Source organism: Poecile atricapillus, chromosome 1, assembly GCF_030490865.1.
Source record: "Poecile atricapillus isolate bPoeAtr1 chromosome 1, bPoeAtr1.hap1, whole genome shotgun sequence".
NCBI lineage: Eukaryota > Metazoa > Chordata > Aves > Passeriformes > Paridae > Poecile > Poecile atricapillus.
In genome coordinates, this window is record NC_081249.1 from 116573656 (window position 1) to 116584069 (window position 10414).

At 47.0% G+C, this 10414-nt stretch overlaps 1 protein-coding gene across 1 annotated transcript; it reads left to right on the plus strand.

Annotated features, from left to right (window-relative positions):
- The first annotated feature begins 8423 nt into the window (after positions 1-8423).
- LOC131581203 (zinc finger protein 239-like) lies at positions 8424-10064 on the plus strand. Its single transcript, XM_058843259.1, has 2 exons — positions 8424-8471; positions 8862-10064. The coding sequence occupies exons 1-2, from the start codon at positions 8424-8426 to the stop codon at positions 9330-9332; spliced, it is 519 nt and encodes a 172-aa protein (XP_058699242.1). The 3' UTR covers positions 9333-10064.
- The last annotated feature ends 350 nt before the right edge of the window (positions 10065-10414 follow it).

Genomic DNA, 10414 nt, shown 5'->3' on the forward strand with positions numbered 1-10414 from the left:
CGGCACCGATCCCGGATCACACCACTTTTGCCTTGATAACCCAAATTGAAATACATACAGAGTCTCTTTACATATGAGGAGACTCTGTCCGGACACTGGTTAGTTCTATTTTTCCATGCCAGGAAATCCATTCACCGGACAATCAAGGACACCTGGTGAATGGAGCCTGCTTGGAATTTTAGCCTGAGGACTTAAAATCTCTATAAAACCCCAAGCTTGAGAACACTCAGACGTGGATTTGGGAACCCTGCACCTCCGGTGTAGACCCTGTCCACCCAGCGCTGCGCTGACCATTTTTATTGTGGTTTTTCTCGTTGTTTGTTCTTTGTTGTTTATTAATAAATTTCTCTTTTTAATTTTATCCCGAAATTGCCTTTGCATTTATAACAATGTTCTCAGACAGGGTAAAAGGAGCCACTTTGGGGATCACGGAGACTTTTCTGGGGGACATTTGGGGCAGTTTTGGGTCTGGGGAGGGAATTGTAGAGTACTTGGGGGTCTGGAGGACACTTGGGGGAGCCGGGTGGGCACTTGGAGGGGCACTTAGGGATTCTGTGAGACAATTCGGGGTCCGGGAGTGCACCTGAGGGTCCAGGGGGGCACTTGGAGGTCAGGGAGGGGAATCTGGGGGCCCTTCGGGGTCTGGGCGGGCACTTGGGGGGCTGTAACAGGGCTCTCTAAGGCGCGGGGAATTATGGGAGTTGTAGGCGCCGGTATAATACGGTTACATGGGGCCGCGGAGCATCACGGGAGTTGTAGACGCAGCTCCAATGGATTCCGGTGAGGCGCGGAGCATGACGGGAGATGGAGTCCCGGCCAGAATAGTGCTCGATGTGCACCGTGGAGCGTGATGGGAGCGGCAGCGGGAAGCGGGAGCGGAAAGCAGAGGAGAAACCGCGCGGTTCCGGCGATCCCTGAATTCGCAGCCCCCTGGAAAAATCTCCCCCATCCCACAGGTGCCCGGGGAGGGAGAGCTCACCCCAGATACCCCGGGGGTCCCTGGGTTTGGGGTTTTTGGGGGGGATGTTTGGGGATAGCAGGGCTCCAGAGCCGAGCCGCAGATGCCTCTCGGGGGAACACCGGGGGTCCCCGGGGGCGGTGGCGGCAGAGCCCTGGCAAAGGGGCCGGGGTGATGCGGGTCCCCCCATGGTGCGGGTTTGGCTTCCCGGGCCGGGCCCCCCGAGCTCTGCCGGGGCCGGGGGGACCCCGGTTTTGGGGAGCCCCGGGAGAGCCGCGGCTTCCCTGAGCGGGACCCCAGAGAGAGGAGAGCCCCAGGGCCGCAAAGCGGGGACCCCGAGACGGGGGTGCTGGGGCTGGAGGCGCGGCATGGCCGGGAAAGGGGTTCGGGGCTCCCGGTGCCAGAAGTGGCTGCTCCCAGCATGAGCCCCGTTGCTCCCTGCGTGTGATTCCAGTTTCCTCAGCACCTCAGGATGAGACCAGTCACTCCCGGACATTCCCAATTAGGGTACAATTTGTTGCCACTTCCCCCTAATTTATTCCCGTTTTCCCAAATTTTTATCCAATTTTTCCCCATTTTTCCCATTTTCATATCATTTTCCCCCATTCTTATCCTATTTTTCTATTTCCCCCAATTTTTTCGCCCATTTTTCTCCTTCTTTCCTCCATTTCCCCCTTTTTTATATAATTTCATTTCCATTTTCCCCAGATTTTCTGATATTTTCCCCCATTTTTCCTCTGCTTTCCCTTTATTTTTCCCATGTTTTCTCATTTTTCCCCATTTTTTTCCCATTTTTAATCTACTTTTTCTCAATTTTCCCATTTTATGCCACTTTTGCTCCATTTATCCCAAATTTTTTCCCCATGTTCTCTCCTATTTTCCCCATTTTCTTCCATTTTTCTCCCATTTTTTGCTTCATTTTTTACCATTTTTATTCCCTTTTTCCCTCCATTTTTCTCCCAGTTTCCCCCATTTTTTCCCCCCATTTTATCCTGGTTTTATATCATTTTTTCACAATTTTATCTGCAATTTCTTCCATTCCTTTCTCACATTTTTTCCTATTTTTCCTCCATTTCCATCCCATTTTTCCATATTTTATCCCATTTTTTCCCCATTTTTCCTCCATTTCCAATCTATTTTTCCCCAATACCCCATATAGTCCCCATTTAATTATCTTAAAACTTAATATTTTGGGGGCGGGGGGTGGGGAATAGAAATTTTGGCAGGATAAAACGGTGTTTTGGGGGCAGAACTCCATGCATTTGAATCACAGCTTTCCCATGATTTTTCCATTATTTTTCCATGATTTCCAGCCAGGAGGCGTGGGATTCATCTGAACATTTTGGAAGCTGGAAGAGGACCAGGCCATCTACCTTCCCAAAAATCTGGAGCAGCTCATCCACAATTTCACCCTTCCCCACTCCCAGGATTCCCAGGTCTGGAAATTCTTCTACAACCTCCCAGGTAGGCAATTCCCAAAATTCCATGGAAAAATGGGATTGGGGGATTTTCATCCTGGTTTTTCCCTGATTTTTCCAATTTTCCTAGTTTTTTTTCCACATTCTTCCTGACTTTTCCCCAGTTTTTTTCTGATTTTCCCCATTTTTTTCTGATTTTTCCATCCTTTTTTTCCCAATTTTTTCCTGTTTTTTTCCCAGTTTTTTCTCAAATTTTCCTGATTTTCCCCTGATTTTTCCCAGATTTTCCTGATTTTCCCCTAAATTTTTCCCAGTTTTTCTTGATTTTTCTCTCTTCACTTCCCAAAATTTTCTGTCTTTTTCTCAAATTTTTCCCTAACGTTTCTGTTTTTTCCCATTTTTCCTTATTTTTTCCCTGTTTTTCCTATTTTTTTCCCTGATTTTCCCCCATTTTTTTCTTTTTTTTTTTTTTCTGATTTTTTCCCTGATTTTTTCCAGGATTTATTCAGTTTTTCATTTCCTGATTTTTCCCTCATTTTTCAGAATTTTTTTCACATATTTTTTACATTTTTTCCTGATTTTTCCCTCTGATTTGTCTCAGTTTTTCCCCTATTTTTCCTCATTTTTACCTAATTTTTTCCTGTTTGTTTCCTAAATATTTCCTGTTTTCTTCCCAGTTTTTTTCCCAGTTTTCCAAGGTTTTTTCCCCCCGATTTATTTTCATCATTTTTTCCTTGATTTTTTTCCTTGATTTTTTTCCTTGATTTTTCCCATTTTTTTCCTAGCCTTCTTCCTCTTTCTTTTCCTGATTTTTCCCTTTTTTTTTTCCCAATCTTTTTCCTGATTTTTTTTTCCTGATTTTCCCCCATTTTTTCCTGATTTTTCCCTTTTGGCAATTTTTTCCTGGTTATTCCAAAATCTTTTGCTGATTTCTCCCTGTATTTCCTAATTTTTTTACTGATTGTTCCTGATTTTTTCCAGGTTTCTTCCCTCCCTTTTTTCTTGATTTTACCCAGTCTTTTCCCAGTCTTTTTCCTGAGTTTCCCCATTTTTTCCTGACTTTTCCTGATTTTTTTTTCATTATTTTTTTCCTTTTTCTTTTTTTGATTTTTCTTTTCCATTTTTTTCCCAATTTTTTTTTCAAACTTTTCCTTGATTATTTTGGTATTTCTCGTTTTTTTCCCATTTTTTTTCCTGATTTTTCCCGATTCTTCTGATTTTCTCCAATTTTTTCCTGATTTTTTTTCATTATTTTTTCTTATTTTTTCCTGATTTTTTTATCCTTTTCCTGTTTGTCCCCTGATTTTCCTTTTTTCTTCACATTTTTGTTTCTCTGATTTTTTCCCCAATTATTTTCCTGATTTTTTTGCCATTTTTTCTCAAATATTTCTGTTTTTTCCTTCAATTTTCCAATATTTTTCCCAATTTTTTCCTGATTTTTCCCAGGGTCTTTTCGGCTTTATTTTCCTGATATTTTCTCTGTGTAGGAGTCCAGAAACGTAGAGGCATTTCTCTGTTTATTCTATTCTCTGAAAAAGTATCAATCCTATTTGCTATTGACAGAAGGGCTTCCAAATATCCCTGGGCAAACTAAGATTTATAAAAGATTAAGTAGAAAGTAGTAAAATGTTTAATATGTCACTGAGGTGAAAAATACAGATTTTAGAGGGGTTTCATACATGGAGTAAAGATGGAGGAAAAAAGGTATGGTTTTTAGTTCTTCCTTCTCCATGATTCTGCAGTTTTTGGGAGCATAAAGAATTGTTGGTTTAGAGTTAGTCACAGTTTTAATTACGTAAGTAGATACAGAAAACTTATTTGTTAAAACATAATAACAATACACGTGTCTGTAGTTAATAGGGTAAAAATAGATATAAAGGTGAAGAGGCCGTGGGGTTCGGGGCCATTTTGTACCATCAGAGCAAAATGAGCCAGGGTGTGGTGAATTGAGCTTGTGCAGTCAGTCTGGAGAGGCCTGCCAAGTTTTGTACTGACCTTCTAATAAACACGAGAAACAAGATGCTAATGACCCCAGGAGTTTTCTTTAAACCTGAAGAACTGAGATAAGTGGGACTCCCCACAAGGGAGGATCCCAAAAAGAATTTGGCCCAAAGGAGACTGAGAAATCCAGGTGGAGAAAGAAAAATATAGAAGTGCAGGAGAATCAGAGAGAGAAAAAAAGAATTTTTTAGAGAAAAATTTACACGCTGATTTTTCACAATTTTTTCATGCCTTTCCCATTTTTTCCTGATTTTTCTCTCTTCCTTACCTAAATTTTTTCTAGCTTTTTCCCAGTTTTTTCTCAAATTTCCCTAAGTTTTCCCTGATTTTTCCTGTGTTTTTTTCCCAATATATTCCCATTTTTTCCCACATTTTATTCCTCTTTCTTTTCTGGATTTTCCCTGATTTTTCCAAGTTCTTTCCCAGATTTTTCCTGATTTTCCCATTTTTTTCCCAACTTTTCCTGGTTTTCCCTGATTTTTCCTTCTTTTCCTATTTTTTTCCTGATTTTTTCCCCTTTTTTCCCCTTTTTCCCCCACTTTTCCTGATTTTTCCCAGATTTTTTCCACTTTCTTTTCCTGATTTTTTTCCCCAATTTTTCCCATTTTTTCCTTGAGTTTTCTCCTTTTTTCCCCTCAAACTTTCCTGGTTTTCCCCAATTTTCTGTCAAATTTTTCCCTGTTTTTCTGAAATTTTTCCCGATTTTTTTCCTGATTTTTCCCCCATTTTTTTTATTTCACCCTGATTTTTTTTCTGTTTTTCCCCTGATTTTCCCCTTCTATTTTCCTTTAATTTATCCTGGTTTTTTCCCATTTTTCCCCAATTTTCCAGTTTCCACCACACTCCCAGTATGATCCCAGTAACTCCCAGTCTAATCCCAGTCACTCCCAGTATGAGGCCAGTGGCCCCCAGTTGCTCCCTGTCAATACCAGTATGACCCCAGTAGCCTCCAGTGTGATCCCTGGGACTCCCTGTCTCTCCCAGTATATCCCAATCACCCCCAGCACGCTCCCAGTCATTCCCAGCTCCTCCCAGTTGCTTTCAGCATGATCTCAGTTGCTCACAGCCACTCCCAGTCAATCCCAGTATGATTCCAGTCACCCTCAGTGGGATCCCAGTCTCAGCCAGCATGGACCCATCTGCTCCCATTGTGATCCCAGTATGATCCCAGTTGAGTATGATCCCAGAATAGTTCCAGCTGTTCCCAGTTGCTACCAGTATGATCTCACTTGTCCCTAGAACAGTCCCAGTCCATCTCAGCACAGTCTCACTCACTCCCAGTTGCCCCCAGCATTGTTCCAGCTGTTCCCAGTGTGGTCACAGACACTCCCAGTGTATCCCAGTTGCCCCAGCAAGGTTCTGGTTACCTCAGAATGATCCCATTCTTTCCCAGTTACTTCCAGTTTCTCCCAGTATGATCCCAGTTGTGTTCTCAGTCCCCTCAGCATGGTTCCAGTACCTTCCAGCCTGATCCCAGTTGCTCCCAACCACTCCCAGTCACCCTGAGTGCAGTCCCAGTTGCTGCCAGTATGGTCCCAGTCTTGCCCAGCATGGCTCAGCTGCTCCCACTGTGATCCCAGTAGGATTCTAGTTGCCCTTGGGATGGTTCCAGTTGTTCCCTGTTCCTCCCAGTGTGATTCCAGTTGCACCCAGTTGCCCCCAGTATAGTCCCAGTCCCTCCCCAGATGATCCCAGCCCCTCCCAGCATGGTGTCAGTCATGCCCAGCTGCCCCCAGTGCAGACCCAGTCACTCCCACTCACTCCCAGTTGTCCCCGGCACAGTTCCCGTTGTTCCCAGTGTGATTTTAGTCCCCCCAGTATGGTCACAGATGCTCCCAGTATATCCCAGCTACCATCAGCATGCTTGTGCTCATTCCCAATGATTCCCATTTACCCCACTAAGGTTCCAGTTTCCCCAGTCCCTGCCAGTGCTGCCATTCCTGGGATCCCCCTGCCCTCTCTGCGTTCCCCCCACTGGATCTCCCCAGAGGAGCCCCAAGGGCTGGCAGTCCCCAGCCAGGGTCCCCAGCCAGCCCCAGGTTGGATCTGCAGCCCCCAATTTTCCCAGTTTCCCTCTCCTTTTCCCTGGGCCAGGTTCCCCCTGCCCCCAGCGGGTGGGAGCAGTGGAGAGCCCCGCGCTGCCCATCCCTGCTGCGGCGGGGTTGATGGCAGGAGTGCCGCGACTACCCTGAAGAAGCCGTCCTGGAAAGGACTGCCCAGGGGCACAGGCACATCCTCTGCCCGGTGAGTGATTTCAGCTCAGCGGCAGCGTGCAGGCGACACAGAGAGAGAGACTAGAGAGCTGTATGGCATTCCACTGAGAAACAGCCTTTATTATAGCAGGGCCTTCAGTGAAGGGAGCCAGTGACAGCAGCTTTCTGAACTGGGGAAAAACTGGGGTATTTATAGGGAAGGAGAAGGGCGGGGGAAACTGGGATAGATGTATTGGGGTGGATTGATAGGGAGGGAAACCAATGGGGTGTAACAAATTAACATGTTCAACTCAAAGGCCTCTGGGAGTGACACTTATTCTCTTAATGAGATAAAATGTCTCGCCTAGGGAGAAGCTCTCCAGGGGAGAGCTAGGAATTCGAGGTTAACTGGTTCTTCGGCCTCCACACATCCCCACCTGTCTCGGCTCCATCCCCGCTCCTCCTGTGGGCTGTGAGGGGCTCAGGAATGGGCACTGAGGGTTTCGCTGCTCCTGGGGGAGGAGGAATGGAAGAGGAGGGATGAAGGAGAGCGAAGAGATGGAAGTAGGAGAAGGAGGTGGAGTTAGGGAGGAGAAGGAAGAGGAATGGAAGACAAGAAGCAGGAGGAAGAGGAGGGACAAAAGAGGATCAGGGAAAGGAGAAGGAACCACCAGATGAAGCACTCCCTGAATCCACAGCCCCCACCCATGGGATCATCACCCCACATCCCACAGGTGACCGGGGAGGGGTGATAGTATAAAAGGTCTTAAAATCTTAGAAAATTTGGGGACTTAGAAAGCAAGTTAGGTTTACCAAGCCCTGGGAAATGTTAGGCCTTGTACTTGCTAAAGATCAGGTCAAACTGCACCTGTGTAGTCAGTAGATGATAAATGATACAATTGTTAGATGTGATTAGATATAATTATTGTTTAAAGAACATGAGGAACAATGTTAGGGGGCTGGGGGGGATCACAAGAAATCCATGCTTGGGTAAAAACAATGCATACAACAGAACAATGTAAGTTAAACAATGAATATGTAAGTTGTATAATGATAGAGTATAAAACATGTTCAGTTCAAAACCAAGATGGGTCAGATTTGGGTATGTGTACCGCTGACACCCAGAGCTCTTCAATGAAGCACATTCTTATAATCATTCACGATTATGTGTGTTCCTGAACGCTAACAGGGGGAGCTTTGCCCAGATATCCTGGGGGGTCCCCTGGGTTGGGATTTTTTGGGGGGGATGTGTGGAGAATAAAGAACTCCAAAGCTGAGCAGAAAATGCCCCTTGGGGGGACATTGGGGAGTCCCAGCATCCCTAAGTAGGGAGATGGAGACAGGGAACTTTTGGGATTTCTGGCACTCCCAGCAGCCTGGGGAGGACAAGGGGGAACCCGTAAACACCAAAAAGGAGAGGCCAGAGATGGGGAACTCCTGGGAGGCATTTTCATGGCTGAATCTTGGTGTTTGGGTGCTTTTTATGGATAGCTGGTGACTTCTAGAGGATGGACTTGGAGAGAAGGAAACCCCTAACCCATCGTGCTCATGCATTGTATTTTTTCCCCAAACCAGGATTTCCCATTCCCAAACCTTGGCTGAACGGAGAAGGACGCTGTGAGGAAGAAGAAGATGCTCTGGGACACCCAGGCAGATGAGGAGGAAGTCAGTGCCCCTTTCCCCCTCTCTCCTGCTCCATCTCCCAGCCCAGCGTGGCCCCCGGCTGCAGGACAACCCCGCTGCCGACGCCATCCTGCCGGGGACGCACTGGGGGAATCTCCTTCCCCTTCCATCTGGCACGGAGGCAAATCCCATCCTCTCCTCGTCCTTCCTCCCCCAGACAAGGAGCTGAGGATGGAGACCAGGGAGGACAAAGCCCCATCGCGGAACCTCGTGGAAGAGGCCAGTTTGAGCAGCTCCACAGCGCAGAAGACCAACAGGGAAGAAAAGCTTCAGAGATCTCATAGGAGGAGGGGCTCCAAACCCATTCCAGGGTGCTCTGAGGAGGAAAGACCCACCCTGTGCTGGGAAGGCAGCCGGAGATCCAGCCGGGGCTCTGAGCTGGTGGTCCATGAGCGGCTTCAGGATGGGGAGAAGCGCTACAAGTGCTTGGAGTGTGGGAAGAGCTTCAGCCGGAGCTCATTCCTGATCCACCACCAGATGATCCACACTGGGGAATGGGCCTACGAGTGTGGGGAATGTGGGAAGGGCTTCTACTGCAACTCCAAACTTGTCACCCACCAGCGCATCCACACTGGGGAGAGGCCCTACGAGTGTGGTGAGTGTGGAAAGAGGTTTCACAGCAGCTCCCAACTCCTCGTGCACCAGCCGATTCACACGGATGAGAAGCCCTTTTGCTGCCCTGACTGTGGGGAGGGCTTCAAGCACAACTCCACCCTTGTCACCCACTGGCGCATCCACACTGGGGAGAGGCCCTATGAGTGTGGGGAATGTGGGAAGAGCTTCAGCCAGAGCTCCCGCCTCAATACCCACAAATGCATCCACACTGGGGAGAGGCCCTACGAGTGTCCTGAATGTGGGATGGAGTTTCAGACCAGCTCCAATCTCCTCGTCCACCAACGGATTCACACGGATGAGAGGCACTTCCACTGCCCTGACTGCAGGAAGGGCTTCAAGCAAAACTCCACCCTCATCATCTACCAGCGCATCCACACTGTGGAGAGGCCCTGCGAGTGTCCCCAGTGTGGGAAGAGCTTCTCCAGGAGCTCTAACTTGACCAAACACCAACGGAGGCACCAGTAAGGGAAGCCCTGCGAGTGCCTCAAGTGCAGGAAAAGCTTTGTGCACTGCTCCAGTTCCATCCCCCATCAGAGGACTCACATTGGGCAGAGCCCTGATGACCCACGTTCCCAGTGATCTGTGTTGGGAACACACTGGGCTGGTGGTCATTCTGGTTTGGTTCTATCTTTTGATTCATCAGCATTCCTGTAAAACAGACAAAATTGGGGCAAAATCTATGAATTCATCAAAGGCATCTAAAGCCTCACTTTTCAGTAGTGCTTTAAGGGAATCTGGTATTCAAGGAGATACTTGGGAGTATTTGGGGATTTTGGGGGTATTTTGGTGGAGTTGTCTCCATTTCTTGCCACTCAAAGAGTCTAGAGGCTTTGATCTGTCACCTCTAAACCACTCAATGCCACTGAATTCTACTCAGTCCCACCCAAAATTACTGGATTCCACAGCCCCTCAGGGTGTGATGTCTTTAGTTTTAGCTTTCATATTTTTCATATTCTGCACTGTCTTGGTTTGTAGTTTTGAACTTCATATTAAGTGTTAGTGAGCTCTCTTCACAGTGTAGGTAGACAAAACAATTCCTTTTCTAGCTTGATACCAAGGACAGTCATTACAAGTTCCAGGCCCAAAAGCATAACCAAGGGTGGACTGAAGAGAGAAAACAAGAAGGATGGGACTTCATCATCTGAAGCTGTCATTGGACAATGAACCCCAATATGCGGTTGGACCTAAACTTCTAAAAGTGTGAGACCTCATGATCATTTGTCCATTTTTGTGACCATTTTTGGTCCATCTTGGGTGTAGCCCTGGCCGGACTCTTGTACTGCCCAAGGTGTGTCCTTTAAGGCCTTTTAATAAACTTTATTCTTAACTCTGTCCAGCCTCTGTTCTAGGTCAGCCTTCTGAAGGCATCAGGTGGAATGGGGTTGGAAGGGGATTGGGTGAAGTTGGATGCAGATCAGGAGGGGTGAGATGGGCATTGGGTGAGGCAGGATGGGTGGGATGGAGTTTGGGAGGTGTGAAATGGGGGAAATCGGGCTTGGGAAGGGGGTCTTGATATCCAGCAGGGATGGGATGGGTTGAGGTTGGGA

Coding starts and splice junctions, on each gene's coding strand:
- LOC131581203 (XM_058843259.1), top strand. CDS start 8,424: ATGGAGACCAGGGAGGACAAAGCCCCATCGCGGAACCTCGTGGAAGAG. Junction 8,472..8,861: donor CGCGGAACCTCGTGGAAGAG/GCCAGTTTGAGC, acceptor GAGTGTGGAAAG/AGGTTTCACAGCAGCTCCCA.